At 41.6% G+C, this 15600-nt stretch overlaps 1 protein-coding gene across 1 annotated transcript; it reads right to left on the minus strand.

Moving 5' to 3' along the window:
- Positions 1–10613: 10613 nt before the first annotated feature.
- RMI2 (RecQ mediated genome instability 2) lies at positions 10614–15208 on the minus strand. The gene is made up of 2 exons (XM_036739444.1): positions 14893–15208; positions 10614–11525 (listed from the first exon to the last, which is right to left on the minus strand). The coding sequence occupies exons 1-2, from the start codon at positions 15206–15208 to the stop codon at positions 11377–11379; spliced, it is 465 nt and encodes a 154-aa protein (XP_036595339.1). The 3' UTR covers positions 10614–11376.
- Positions 15209–15600: the final 392 nt, after the last annotated feature.

Below are 15600 nucleotides of genomic sequence, written 5' to 3' on the forward strand. Positions count from 1 at the left end.
ACGATTTATAGCATATTATAAACATGCTCCGTTTCACTTGACTACAAAGAATGCCAGTTATGGTCCCCTCCCTTATTAAACTAAAATTGTGGTTAATCTTCAGATCAACACTGGACTCTAAATAGAGTTCTTCTATTGTTTGGCAATTATGAGCTGCTCTTCGTGCATGAAGATGGCAATGCAGGATTACCAAAGAGAGGACAAAGGTTTTGATTAGTTGTGGTGATAAATTTTACAGTTATTTAGTCACAATTGTTCCTGAGCTTCCAGATGTGACCAATAGCATGTTTTTGTAACAGGGCTGGCTGAAGTCAGCAGTTAAAAGTGGAGCTATTTTTCCCCTGCCCATTCATAATTCAAACCTATCACCTTAGCCTCATTAGCAACGGGGCTCCAACAAATTTTGCTAACTTCACTAGGATGTTGGCAATGCAAGTATGCCATTCCCTTCACCACATGGGGATGAAAGGTCTTTTCCTGTGAAGCTCATTTTGGGCTACAGAAAGGAAGTGGAGACAGTGAGAGGAAACCCCAAACCCCATGCTATGCTCATTGCTTTGTCACCTCAGGATGCTGTCTCACAACCCAGCTTGTCCATCGGATCCTCATTTTCCTGTTGGCGATATTGTTTCTGCTGGATTTGGAACAAGTGCTATCAAACTAACACCTGCAGAGATTTCAGAGTGATGTTCCTCTCTGCTGATTCTGAGTTCCTTCTCAGGAAAAATGATATGGCCAGTGCCCCTCCAGATCTCTTACCAAGGAAGCTGCTTCTCTGGTATATATCTTTATTTTGTATGGAAATTCAGTGAAAGAAATGAAATAAGGGGTTAGAATTTACTGAATTGTTTTATAGAACTAATTTTTACAAGGGATGGAACAAACAGGCAAATGGACATTGTCGTTTCCATCTCCACAGCATCTGTTGCGTACATGCCCTTCCCTCCACTCCCAAATACACACATGCTAGTTTAATTCATCATCGACTCTCGCCTGGACTACTGCAATTGCCTCATAATTGTATTCCTTGCCTAATGTCTCTCCCCGCCCCATCCATCTTTCATAGAGCTGCCAAAGGGATTTTCCTAAAGCCAAGTCTGACCATTGCAACTCAGTAAACTCCAATAGCTCCCTCTTACATCTAGGATCGAATAAAAAGTCCTTGGTTTGACATTTAAACCTTTTCATACCCTGGTCTCTTCCTATCATTCCAGTCGTCTTATACATTATTCTTTGCCACATACTCTACAGTCTAGCTACACCTGCCTACTTGCTGTTCCTCACATATGATACTGTCTCTCCCTTCTCTGTGCCTCCACACTGGCTATCCCTCATCCTTGGCATGCTCTCTCTCTTAGAATCCCTGCCTCAAACACCATCTCTGTCAGGAGACCTTCCAAGCAGGAGCCAGAGCCCCAGCCCAGATGCTAGTGTCTTCCCCACTAAGGTTACATTCCTTCTACTTGGTATGTGTAAAGACTGTGTGAGTGTGTGTATGTGTGTGTGTATATATATAAAAAATATGTAAAATCTCACCATCACAATGAAAGAGCCTTACAGTTGAAAACAATGTATGGAATTTATGATTTACTTTTTAAAAAAACTAACAATATGGAAATTCATGATTTCATATAGAATATTCTGTTTGTCTTCTGCCCTGTAATAAAAATGTTTTTTGAGGGGTGGAGCCAAGATGGCAGCTGGAAAGCAGAGATTTGCCTAAAGCTGTCCCCCAGGACCCTCCAAATACCTGTAAAAATGGCTCTGAACAAATTCTAGAACTGCAGAACCCATGAAATAGCAGAGGGAAGCAGGGCTCCAGCACAGGACAGCCTGGATAGTCACTGGGTAAGGTCTATTGCACCATGCTGGGAGCAGGGGGGAGCAGAGCCCAGCGTGGGCCACACCCAGACCAACCAGACCAGGAGCCGGGTGGAACAGGCTGTAGCGCCCTGAATCAGTGAGCTGTGGTAGTTATCAGACTTCTCAACCCACAAACACCAAAGACAACAGAGAAGGTTAGTGGGAAAAACTGAGGGGACAGAGTGAAAGGAGTTTGTGGTTTAGCCACCGCCCCCGGGGACAGTGGAGGTGGTGCAGCTCTGATGCTGCTTCCAGAGCTACAGCTGCAGTTGCTTCTGGCCCCAGGCCCACCTGCTGGGAGGAATTAAGCAGTGGATGAAAGCAGGAGTGCAGAGCCTGCTTAGATCTGAGTTGCAGTCCAGGTTGGCAGTTCTTGGGTGAGAAGGAGCGCTGGTGTGGCAGAGCCTGCTGTATAGAAATAGCTCTGAAAACAACAGTGCAACTCCTCAAGTTTGGGACAAAGTACTCTCTACCCTACAAGCAGTCATACCCTGACAAAAAGCTCAAGGGTCAAGTAGTTGGCTGGGAACATGAACAGGCAGCAAAAATGGACTCATATTCAGACTCAGACTTTAGAATCTTTTTTTGGTCATGAAGAAGACCAAAACATACAGCCAGAAGACAACAAAGTCAAAGAGCCTACATCAAAAGCCTCCAAGAAAAACATGAACTGGTCTCAGGCCATGGAAGAGCTCAAAAAGGATTTGGAAAAGCAAGGTAGAGAAGTAGAGGAAAAATTGGGAAGAGAAATGAGAGTGATGAGAGAAAACCATGAAAAACAAGCCAATGACTTGCTAAAGGAGACCCCAAAAAATACTGAAGAAAATAACACCTTAAAAAATAGACTAACTCAAATGGTAAAAGAACTCCAAAAAGCCAATGAGGAGAAGAATGCCTTGAAAGGTAGAATTAGCCAAATGGAAAAGAAGGTCCAAAAGACCACTGAAGAAAATACTACCTTAAAAATTATATTGGAGCAAGTAGAAGCTAGTGACTTTATGAGAAATCAAGATATTATAAAACAGAACCAAAGGAATGAAAAAATGGAAGACAATGTCAAATATCTCATTGGAAAAACCACTGACCTGGAAAACAGATCCAGGAGAGATCATTTAAAAATTATTGGACTACCTGAAAGCCATGATCAAAAAAAGAGCCTAGATATCATTTTTCAAGAAATTATCAAGAAAAATTGCCCTGATATTCTAGAGCCAGAGGGTAAAATAGAAATTGAAAGAATCTACAGATCGCCTCCTGAAAAAGATCCCAAAAAGAAAATTCCTAGGAATATTGTCACCAAATTCCAGAGCTTAAGGGGAAAATACTGCAAGCAGCCAGAAAGAAACAATTTGAGTATTATGGAAACACAATGAGGATAATACAAGATCTAGAGGCTTCTACATTAAGGGATCAAAGGGCTTGGAATATGATATTCTGGAGGTCAATGGAGTTAGGATTAAAACCAAGAATTACCTACCCAGCAAAACTGAGTATCAAGCTCCAAGGCAAAATATGGATTTTCAATAACATAGAGGACTTTCAAGCTTTCTCAGTGAAAAGACCAGAGCTGAATAGAAAATTTGACTTTCAAATACAAGAATCACGAGAAGCATGAAAAGGTAAACAAGAAAGAAAAATCATAAGGGACTTCCTAAAGTTGAACTGTTTTGTTTACAATCCTACATGGAAAGATGGTGTGTATAATTCATGGAGACCTCAATGTTAGGGTAGCTGAAGGGAATATACATACATATATACATACATATACATATGTATGTATAGACAGAGGGCACAGGGTGAGTTGAATATTAAGTGATGATATCTAAAAGAATAAAATCAAATTAAGGGATGAGAGAGGAATATATTGAGAGAGGGAGAAAGGGAGAGATAGAATGGGGTAAATTATCTCGCATAAAAGTGGCATGAAAAAGCAGTTCTGTAGGAAGGGAAGAGAAGGCAGGTGAGGGGGAATGAGGGAATCTTGCTCTCATCAGAATTGACCTGAGGAGGGAATAACACACACTCAGTTGGGTATCTTACCCCACAGGAAAGAAGGAGGAAGGAGATAAAAAAGGGGGGATGATAGGGAGGGCAGATAGGGTGAGGAGGTAATCAAAAGCAAACACTTTCAAAAAGGGACAGGGTCAAGGGAGAAAATTGAACAAAGGGGGATAGGATAGGAAGGAGCAAAATATAGTTAGTCTTTCACAACATGAGTATTGTGGAAGGGTTTTGCATAATGATACACATGTGGCCTACGTTGAATTGCTTGCCTTCTTAGGGAGGGTGGGTGGGGAGGGAAGAGGGGAGAGAATTTGGAACTCAAAGTTTTAAAAGCAGATGTTCAAAAAAAAAGTTTTTACATGCAACTAGGAAATAAGATATACAGGCAATAGGGCATAGAAATCTATCTTGCCCTACAGGAAAGAAAGGGAAAATAGGATGGGGGTAGAGTGGGGTGACAGAAGGGAGGGCTGATTGGGGAATGGAGCAATCAGAATATATGCCATCTTGGAGCCGGGTGAGGGGGAGGGGCGGGGAAGGGTAGAAATGGGGAGAAAATTTGTAATTCAAACTCTTTGTGGCGATCAATGCTGAAAACTAAAAATATTAAATAGATAAGCATACGAATTCAAAAAAAATTTAAAAATTTTAAAAAAATGCTTTTTTGTGTGTTTAAGTTTTTTTTTTAAGCTTTAAAAATAAAAAGAATGTAAACTCCTTGAGAACAGGAACAATTTTTGCTTTTTCTTTATATGCCTAACACTTAATATAGTGCCTGGGACATAGTAAGCCCCTCAGAAATGACTTCATGATCTGTGATGTCACAAATTTGGATCTTCCCTTCAACCATACAGATTACAAACTGTTTATACATGCCAGATCTGTGTAACAATTGGGACTCCGTGACCCTGTCCTCTCACGATGAGTAGAGGCGGGTCTACTTAATATGCCAGAGGCTTTATCCTATTATCTCAAGGCTACCTACCCTAGACTCATAAAGTCCTACTCACTTGCCTCACCAAGAGACAGATAACCCTGGGTTCTCCAAGTTTTGTGTCAGTGGAACCTAAACTCTCGAAAGTTTTACCATCCTGGAAAGGCTTTGAGCATGTCCTAGCAACAGAGTGAGTCTATGTTCCCAAGACCAGCTTAGCCAAGTGTGGAAAGGGGTGGGATTCCAACCTAGGTCTTCCTGACTCCAAATACATACATATACTGTGCTTAGAATATAAAAGAATTACTGTGATTTGAAAGGTAGATTACTTGTTTGGTTACCATTTGTAAATTGAAATATTCAGCATGGTTTTAATTCTTCCAGTACCACACCCTGCCTTCCACAGATTATGTCAAAAAAATTCGTTTTCTGAGGCCAAAACTATTCTGCCTTGTCAGTCCTGTTAAGGACAACATATTCTGTATGAGTGATATCCCACAAGCTACAGCTGTGCTTACGTATTTGAACACCTCGGATTCCACAGATAGTACATAGGAGAGCTAATACCACTTTGATAGGGCTAAGATATCCAGTGAGCAGGAAGGGGACCTGGCTTATCTCCAGCTTGGATCTAAGAAAATTGAGGACACATTGTTTTGCAGACAAACCTACATAATCCCAGCTATGTAACATAAAAATAGACTGGGTTCTTTTGCTCTTTTTCAGTGACCATCCTGGAAAGCTTGTCCTAATGAATCCTTCGGCAATACTCTAAACTCAGGCATTTACAAAAGGGATTTTAAGTACATCTGGGAAGCAACATAGGTTGTTTCTTTCCCCCTTTCAGTTAGCTATAATGCCATACTGAGAAGCAAAACTGGCCAGTTGATTCACATTACCCAATTTTCCTCATTCCTCCTTTACCCATAAATAATTTCACAAGATTTTCAAACAAATTTGGTACTGCAAGCCCTCAACCATAGTACAATTAAGATGCCAATGACTCTCAGGAGAGTGAACCAACACCAAAACATATTTTCCAAGACTACCCTGATAGACTAAAAGTGAATGAGATAACGTACTTGAAATTAGGTTTTACTCACCGAACACAAAGCAAGTAGTCACTCTCCTTTAGACACAAACATAAGTAACAAATTAAGTGAAATTTTAGTTAAATGCTGAAAATGTTTTCCCAAGATTTTATTTGCCCATTGACACTTACCTTTGCGTTCAAAGTCCAGCAAGACTAATTAAGCTGGTTGGGGATGAAGCCAAGATTTGGGGGCCACTTTATTCTGTTCTGTTGCAGAGTCACAGCCTACTAGCCATATGCCAAGGTGGACTAGGTTAAAGCAATACAATTCCATTCCAACCACTGGAGAAATAATAAAACCAAATTTTCCTCACCTCAGCCCAACCAATACACATAAAATTACCACCATTAGTCACCCCCTTGGAGCTATTGGACAAGTTGAAATGCAAATGTCACCCCAGGGTAATAAACCATTGACCCATTATTTCTATTATGAGGGACTAGTAGATCCTTAGCTTTCACTAAGGGATCCCTGGGAAAGGAAGCAATCCAGTACTAACCTGACTTGCTCTGAAGTGGGAAGGCAAAGAACTGAGAAGACGCTAAGAAGCCCAGACACGTTAGAGAATTCAAAAAGCTGTTTAAGGACTCACTGGCCTTGCTCTGGGTAGGGGTGTATACCTACAGTCAATGAAGATAAATTCCAACATACCAATTTTGCTGGGGCATCATCAATTACTTGATTCAAAATCGTGCTGGATCTGCTACACCTGCCTAGCAAAAACGTTTAAGGCTGCATTGGTATCTCAAACTAAAGAGAATTTCTTAATAGGTGATTTTGCTTCGAATTCTCTCCTCTATAGAAAGGCACTTAGCATAAGAGAACATGGGACTTAGAATCAGAAAGGCACTAGCTGCGTGACCCTGGGCAAGTCACTTAACCCTGTGGGCCTCAGTTTCTTCATCTGTAAAATGGAGAAGGAAATGGCAAACCACTACAAGAAATCCCCCCCAAAAAGGGATCACTAAGAATAAGACACCACCAAAAATGACTAAACAACAACCGAGTATTTAATTGTTTAATGATAAGGTGAACTTTCCTCAATTCCTGGTCTCACTAGATAATTAGGTAGCACATGTTTCAAAACACTTGTAAAAATAATTTTTCATCTTCTCTCTATAAAATATTTTATTTTGCTATGGAAACCAATGGCTTAAAAGCTAAAAAAAAAATGAAAGCCAGATATGAGGATCAACCAGTATATAGTTGCTTCTTCCTTACATCTTTCCCCCTCTTTGCTTCTTTCTTACATTTTGCAATCACCCTTATTTCTATTTTATCAAGGAACTTAGAAATGATTAGTAAGTGGGGCAGCTAGGTGGTGCAGTGAGTAGAGCACCGGTCCTGGAGTCAGGAGGACCAGAGTTTCAAATCCGTCCTCAGACACGTGACACATGTACCAGCTGTGTGACCTTGGGCAAGTCACTTAACCCCAACTGCCCTCCTCTGCCCCCCAAAAAAGAAATGATCAGTAAAGAGAGAGATCTTTTACACTTGGTTCTGCTCCCCACCCCTGCTTATCTATAATACGTAAAACAGCTGTGACCAAAGGTAAATGTAGAAGCATTCTATAACTTCATGTATATTTTATTAGAGGATTTTCCGCTGCTCTTTTAGTTTAGTTTTACGCAATTCCATTATGCATTACACATGACTACAGGCTACATACCAGGGACTGACCAGCAGGTGGCATGAACATCTAACTTAATAAACCCACGAGTTTTCACAGGCCAACAGAAGATTAAATGCTCAAACCACTAATCCACAGGAAAGCCCGAAGGCATCTAGACACCCTTTCAAAACCAAAATACTTATACTATCACAGAAGAACAGCAATTTTAAAATAAAAGCATTAGCAACTTTTTTTCAAATTCAAAATTTTTTATTGATAGCCTTTTTAAAATATCATCTTCATTTCCAAAATATCCCTCTCCCTTCCCCTACATTGGTGACTTTTAAAAAAGGAGTGTTTGAATAATTCTCATAGGTTAAATCCAAAACATGTGAGTCTTCTCAAAAGACCGTGCAATTCCCGATTCTTCCCCAAACACATAAATCCTGTCATTTTTGTCTTCCATTTCCTCCCTTCATCTTTTAAAATTTTTCTCCCCCAAAGCATTTTAGTAGCTATACTCCTAAGCACCCAAAAATCACGGCAGCAAGCAAGCCTAGGACCACCAGGCTCCATGAATACACTAAGTGTCCTAGGCAAAAGTTTGTTATTAGCTAAATGTGGCTTTCCTAGGGCCTGATGAAAGATTGTATGTCAGCATCTAGCTAAGTTCAGAGAGGTTCATCCTCAGAAAGTCAGCTATGGTGATGCTTTTATTCAGCTACTCCAACCCCACCCCACCTCCCCAACCCTCAGCTGTGCTATTGAGGGGTCATCTGCAATGAGACTGATGAAATCACAGATTAAGGTATTATCCTTAAAACTTAGTTTAAGCACCGTGCAAGAATAGCATTAGTCCTCTGGTCAAATATTTTCAGTTAAATGTTGTATTTCAACTAGTATTTCAACTAGTCTAAGCAAAGGACGACAATCTGGCTCCAAAATGGAGACTAGTGATCTATGGCTCCAAGTGTGGTCTTTTTTCCCCCATATTCCTACAAATAAACATCTGTTCCCTACGTTTGGACCACTGCCTAGAGGTTTAGCAATAACTTGCCCTCACACATTTGGTGGCCTGATAAATCTCAGAGCCATGTAGCCAAAATCTTCAACACTTCATTCTGTGTTTGCCTTTCCTGGACGGCTCGTATATGACTTAAGGAGTAAAAAGAGAGGAAGCTGGAAAAGACATCTGTATTACAAATACAGTATACTTGCCCTAAAAATACTAATATATGTAGTCATTTCTTCCCCCCTCCTACTTTACCAGATACATAAGCATTTTGTGGTCAAACCTCAGCTTATAAAACTGCAGCAGAATGAAGTCGGGAACTCTGATCCAAAGTCAGCCTTTCAGAAACCTACATTAGGGTTTTATTTATTTTTCTTATGCAAAATAGTTCCAAGGAAAGTGAAGTCAAGACTTAAGTTCCATATTCTCAGTTCTTAGAGGAGAGCTAATTTTAAAAGGGAAGCTTTTCTACCTTAGCACACAGCTCACCACTGCCTGGCACTGAATGCTAAACTGACTGATTTGGCACCCTGAAACCAAAATACCGGAATTGCATTTTCATTTGACTATTGCAATAGGGAGGAAGCACCAGTCAAAAACAGTGAGAGTTAATACACAGAAAACCACAATAGTTCAATTTATGCTGAGGCTTCAAGCACAGAATAGCATGACATCTGAACTGACAGACATACATATAATGTACTGCTTTCCCCGGCCCCACCTCCCCAACCAGACAATATCATTAGATCAGTGAACATTCTTCCGAGGTGAATGCTTGTTGCATAAGTGGATAAATGATTTACCTGAATTAAATAAGAACAGGTTAGCCCAAATGGGCTATAACTGAGTAACAAAATGTTATAAGCTGCATAGCTACCTGGAACCAAAGCCATTTTCTTGAGAGACAGACTGGATCCAAGTGTACTACTCTCTGTAGAAAGGGACCTGGTATATAAGGCAGGTCCCAACATGAACTTTATCCAAGGGGCTTACTACTGGAAATGCCAAAAAGATTTTGTAATAACACTGTCTCACTTATAACACAGTCCTGCAGAACTAATGCCAAAGACAGCATCATTAAGAGATTCTGGTGGGATTAAGGACAAATGGTAAATGTAAACAAATATTTTACTTTAAAAGGTCTTCAAACTTAAAACAGAAAAACACAAAGCATAAAGTAGATGCCCTTTAGTCTCCTGACTCAGAAAATAAAACTCTAAAGCTTTAAAACATAAGTCACAACAATTATAATAATTTTTTAAAAGCATTAAAGCTGTACCCTCCCCCGCCCTTCTCTCCTTCTTCCCACTCTGGGCTCACTCCATGCCAGAACCCATCCCAGACAGCCACCTTCCCTTCCATCTTGACTAGGGCTTCATGATTGCTCATAGGGCTTGGATGAGATGAGAGCCAACAACTCCATTCCTTCCAATGGGATGATGGACCACCAGGCCTTCCTGCCATCTATGCTCTGCCTCTACACCCTGATATCCCCCATTATTGTCACCTGCATTTACTGCTATAACATAACCTAAGGACCAAAGGTGCTTGCCATTCACCCACTCATTCAAAGTCAAAACTTATAAACAAACACCCTCTTAACCCAGAGGACTTTTGAGTCTTTCCACATGCTTTGCATCCAAGCTCTATTACATGTTATCTCCCCTAATTAGAATGTGAGCTCCTTAAGATCAGGGACTATCTCCATATTTCTACTGATATCTTTAGCACTTATCACAGTACTTGGGACATATTTAAACATTTAAATGGTTTTTCACTCATTCATTCCTTCACATTATGTATAAAACCCAATTCCTATCCCCTTGGAGCTTACAATCTAAAGAAAAAAATTAAATATATGGATGACTCTCTGGAGGAGGGAGGGAGAGGTGGCTGTAGGGGGAAAATTTAGGTAATGTGAAAACAAAAAATCCTGGTAAGAATGTATTTTAAAAAGGAAAGAAAAAATGACGTATGAGAATGAATACACGAATATACAACTCAACATTTACGAGATAAAACAACACTGTTCTTATTTTATGGAATAAGAAGTCAGAGGGAGTAAGGATGCTCCCTTGAGAATTCTTCTCTAGAGTTATGAAGAAGCTACAGTTCAGTTAAGCCCTGAATGTATATACATATCTATCTCGATGTTAGCTCTCCTCTTTATAGCACCTTTCATCAAGTGTTTCAACAATATCTAAGTGAAGGAAGAAATTGTCCCTATCTCAGGGAAAGCTAAGCCTCAGTGGTCCAGTGGTGTTTGAAGAGGAAAGACAGCTGTATTTTGCAGACAGCAGTTTGTGCCCTGCAGTTATAAAAATGTCATTTGACTTGCAAACTGGATCTGGAAGTCGTTGATGGAGAATAAACCGGAGCCATGATGTCATTCCTTTTACACAGTCTGTTTTCCTGACCATAACCACACTTTAATCACCATAGCCAATGACTGGGATTCAAATTCCGCATTCTAAAACAGGGTCGCTGCAGTAATGGAAAAATACCATCACTCGTAATATTTGGGAAATGCAGTGCGAGGTTTTCGTGTGCTTTTAAAATAAAACAAAAACAAAGAAGCGCAGCAAACATCTGCTTTCCATCAGTAACAGCATTCTCAGCAGGGGGAAATGGATGCTTCTCTTGGAGTTGAATATGCTGAAATAGCCACAGCATGAAAACGTCCTAAATTCTCACTGTGTCTGAAAACCAATTATCTAGCCAGTTCACCCCGAGTGCTCTAGGGAACTTTCGAGAAACACAAACTAGCAGATACAATTAGGCCCAGGAGATCCAAAAGGTACAAGAACCAAAATATACTTGTAATTCCAGTTCCCTTAAACTACATATTAAAATGCACTTAGGGAATATTCCTGTGCAAATCTTCTACTTCCAGTTCCCACATGCTTTCATGTATAGGGTTTTCAGAAAGATCTGTCATCTTCACAGCTTGAAGACAAGGTTCAGGGTTGCAGGTCTGAATGACTCCCATCACCATCACATATTTTCCTAGGACAAAAAAAAAAAAAAAAAAAAGGAAATACAGTTACTGAATAAATCAATTAAATTTTAAAGCAAACAAGGTTCTGATTCTTCAAAGAGTACAACTACTCTAGAGTGACAAAGTATATACTTAGCACCAGATGTAGAAAAAAAAAAGATGAATATTGGAGATCAAAATTCCAAAGCAGTGGTAATCAAAGGAATGAAGGAGTGTAAGATGGGTAAAGTGCTTTGCAAACCTAAAAGCACTATACAAATGCTGGTTATTATTATTAGGAAGGAGGTGGGTGGAGAGGAGCTTTGGAAGAAAACACAGCTAGACAATGTCAGTATCTTTAGTTCTAAGTTAAAAACAAAACTGTAACAGCCAGTCCTCATGCAAATGATGACATGCTGTGATGAAAAAGACTTACTGTTAAAGTATACGTTAGAATTAGATGGGATCTTATAAAAGTAGAAGAAAATTCATGTCATTTAATATAACGCTCCTTTACTGACAGCCATGGAATAGCCCTAGAAGAGAAGAACCAACCCATGGTCTCTGCAGAAGGGACAATCTTCATCTTTGCAGGGCGTAGGGTAAACTTTTCTGACGGATCCACAGAGAGCAAATCCAATTTTCCTTTGACAGTGCCAAAAAAAGCTTGGCAGACGGCACCATTCTGGTCCAGATTGCACAAAACTGATATCCTGCCACCTTCCACTTAATCCCAGACCACTCACTGGGCAAACTAAAATAAATCAACAAGAGGGCAGTCTGCCATATTAATGATCTAATGACATATTAACCACTACCCTCTTCCCAATTCCTCAGAGAAGTGGTCCTCCTTGAAAGCAAAACTTGGCTGATCTAAACCACACAAAACTCAATTGTGTAAAAAACCCCAAACAGCATGAAGGACAGGCAAGCTGCCAGGACTTGATACATGCCATAGAGCTTCTGATTTTTTCTTTTTATCACATTATCTCCATCCTCCAGGACTCATTTATATTCTTGTCCCCAAGGCTGTGACCAAAAGAAGCCAGGTAGATTTAGTCTTAGGTTTTCTTTTCTAGACCCTACAACAGGTGGTAGGGTCTCCACTTAAGCAATAACACCCTAGTCTCCCAAGGGGCCTTCAAAAATTCTAAACCTGCATTTGCTGTAACCTGTGCATGATCTGGAGTTGCAAAGTAGAGTGATTGATGACCCAGAGCAGAGAGAAGTCGAACAAACAGGAAGACAGAGAGAAGCTCTCACCCCACAGCTTGATGCAGAGGCTTTGATAGTCAGCTTAAGCACCCTCAGGAGGTGACAGTTGCTCCAGGGAAAGTGATGCAAACAAATGGTTGTTGTTTGGTTGTTTTTTTTTTTCAGTCGTGTCTGACTTTTTGTGACCCTATTTGGGGTTTGCCGTTTCCTTCTCCAGCTTATTTTACAGATGAGGAAACTGGGTTAAGTGACTTGCCCAGGGTCACACAGCCAGTAAGTGTCTGGATCCAGATTTGTGCTCAGGACGATAAGTCTTTCTGACTCAAGGGCTAGCTCTCTATCTACTTTAATACCTAGCTGCCTCAAAAATAGATGGAGACCTGAATTAGCAAGCACCAAGTTTCTAGATAGGGGAGAAAGAGCCCAAATGGAATTCCCTGGGGAATTGCAGGGGACTGAACCTGACTGTAAGCTCCCCTGTCTTTGGGGAGCAAGAGTAGTTATTTACAAGTGGTCAAGAGCAGTAACTAAACTTGCAGAACCGAGTGTTGTAAACTAAAAATTAAAAAAATCTAAAAAAAATTTTTAAAATTAAAATTAAAAAAGAGCAGTAACTCTAAAATAGATTACATGCAAATCCAAAAAACATCCAAGTCTCTGAGGAAAGCGAAGAGAATGGTCAAGATTTGTACTCTTTTAATGAAGCCCTTTATGCTATGCAGTTGCAAGGTGTTATTACAAGGGTGTTATTTTGAAGATTATTGTTTCTTTCATTTTTGGTTTGTTTTTCACTTTATCTATTTGCTGATGAAATCCTGTTTTCTATGGGCTATTTTAAGAGTATATTAGAAAAAAATCAAGTACTTAGAAAACAAAAATAAATCTTGAAAAAAAATTATTTCATTCTTTAAAATAATGGCCTTAAGTGCATCAACTATTAAAAATCAATCACATGACTGAAAAGTTGGTTTGTTATTGATCTAGATTCAATGACTGAACTTGTCCTGTGATGAATGATACACGATCTGTTTATTGTCAATCTGTCCCAGTAGAATTTGTATAAAATAATTTGTACCTATTTGTAGTTTTAGCTTTTTGGAAATAAAATGGTTCATATTTATGTGCCTCTGTCCATTAAAAAAAAAAAAAGAAAATCTTTTTGGTTTTAAATCTTTGAATCCTATGAATGGCCTGGAGGAGGGGAGGGAGGTTCAAGAGAACACGTTTCTAGTTCCAGCTCTGTTGTCTTTGGATAAATTACTTCCCTTCTGGGCCCGCTTTCTTATCAGTAAAATAAAATAAAATAAAATAAAATAAAATAAAATAAAATAAAATAAAATAAAATAGAAGGAAGGAAACTGAGGCTCAGACAAGTCACAAGATCATAGGTGAAGATCTGAAAAGGAACTTAGAGGTTCCCCAGAAAACTGGAACCAAGAGTGGTTAAGTGATTCTCCCAAGATCACGCACTAACAGATCTGGGATCTGAACCGAGTTCCTCTTGGATTCAGATGCAGTATCTTTTCCACTACATCATAACCCTGAAGTTCCCTTGCACCTTAGCAGAACATTAACAACCGACATGTCAGACAAGTGCTTTTGCATACATGATCTTGCAGACTCTCACAACAACTTGCCCAAGTCACACAGCTCATGCGTGTCAAAGGGCTGCATTAAAATCCAGACTTTCCGATCCCAGGCCCTGACGTTCATAAATTTGACCCGGGAAAGGGTCTCGGAGGTCAGCGAGTCCACTCACTCTCATTTTATTGATAAGGAAACTAAGCCTCAGAGAGGTAAGGTGACTAGCCCAGGTCCACACAGCACAGAGAGTATCAAGCCAAGGTTAAAACTCAGCCTTCCTGAACGCCAGCTCCAGAACTTAGGGATCCGTTTGTAGATGTATAAATGTGGCACTGGAAGGGGCTATCTTGGAGGTCATTAATTTAATTTTGCAGAAGAGGAACCTGAGGCTCAGGGAGGTTAAGTGACTTGGGGCCACATGGCAAGGAAAAGTAGGTGGCTGCACCTGAATCCGAGCCTTTCCAGCAGCAGTTCCTCAGCTCCACGTGGCCAAGCCTAGCGCGCACTGGGGAACGCGAAAGGTTGGGCTGGGGGCGGGACCAGAGGGAGGCGTGGCCAACGTTGAGGGGCGTGGCCAGAGGGAGCGAGGAGGGTTACCTGGGGCCAGGCAGGGCTTCCCCTGGGGCACACGCTCCAGGCCCCGCACCGTGAAGGAGCCGCTCGAGTCCCGCAGCCGCGCCCAGCCGCCCCGCTCCGCCGCCTCCAGCACTCGGCCCTGCATCCACACGGCCGCCAGCTCCAACGGAGGTCGGCCCGCGGGCTCCCGGGCCAGCTGCCAAGCTCCGGGCCCGCCTACGGCGCAGCGCCGCAGCTGCCCGGCCAGCAGCTTCAGCGGGGGCGCCGTGGGGAGCCGCACCGACGGGCCCGGGCCCCGACCCCGGCCCGAGCCGGCAGAGAGGGGATCCGACGCCATGCCCCAAACCGCACTCTCCCGCCAGCTTTGACGGACGGCGCTAATGGAGTGCGGCTCCACCAATCAGGAGCGTGCTGGCGGAGTCCGCCAATGGAGAGGGCCGGGAGGCGGTCTTGGGCGGAGGAGGCGGGGACTGCGGGGGCTCGCGCGCTGGCCTTTTGAATGAATGGGATAGAGGGCTCGCCTGCCGGGGTGGTGAGTCCAAAACTGAAGACGCCTCCCAGCCCTCCCCTCCCCGGGGGCGCAGGTACGGCCGTTGGCTCTAAGCCTCTCCACCAGATAATGAATGTCCGAACTAAAGAGGGGGAAATGTGCCAAAGCGCCCAACCACTTTATCATGGTGTTGCTGACCACTGAGAGCCCAGGTTTAATGCAAAGATCCTGGGATTCCT

The sequence above is a fragment of the Trichosurus vulpecula genome, chromosome 9 (assembly GCF_011100635.1).
Source record: "Trichosurus vulpecula isolate mTriVul1 chromosome 9, mTriVul1.pri, whole genome shotgun sequence".
NCBI classification, from domain to species: domain Eukaryota; kingdom Metazoa; phylum Chordata; class Mammalia; order Diprotodontia; family Phalangeridae; genus Trichosurus; species Trichosurus vulpecula.

Excerpts from the sequence above, each read along its gene's own strand:
- RMI2 (XM_036739444.1), bottom strand. The coding sequence starts at position 15,208 with ATGGCGTCGGATCCCCTCTCTGCCGGCTCGGGCCGGGGTCGGGGCCCG. Across the intron at positions 11,526-14,892 it reads GAAGCCCTGCCTGGCCCCAG|GAAAATATGTGATGGTGATG; the intron begins GTAACCCTCCTC and ends TTTTTGTCCTAG.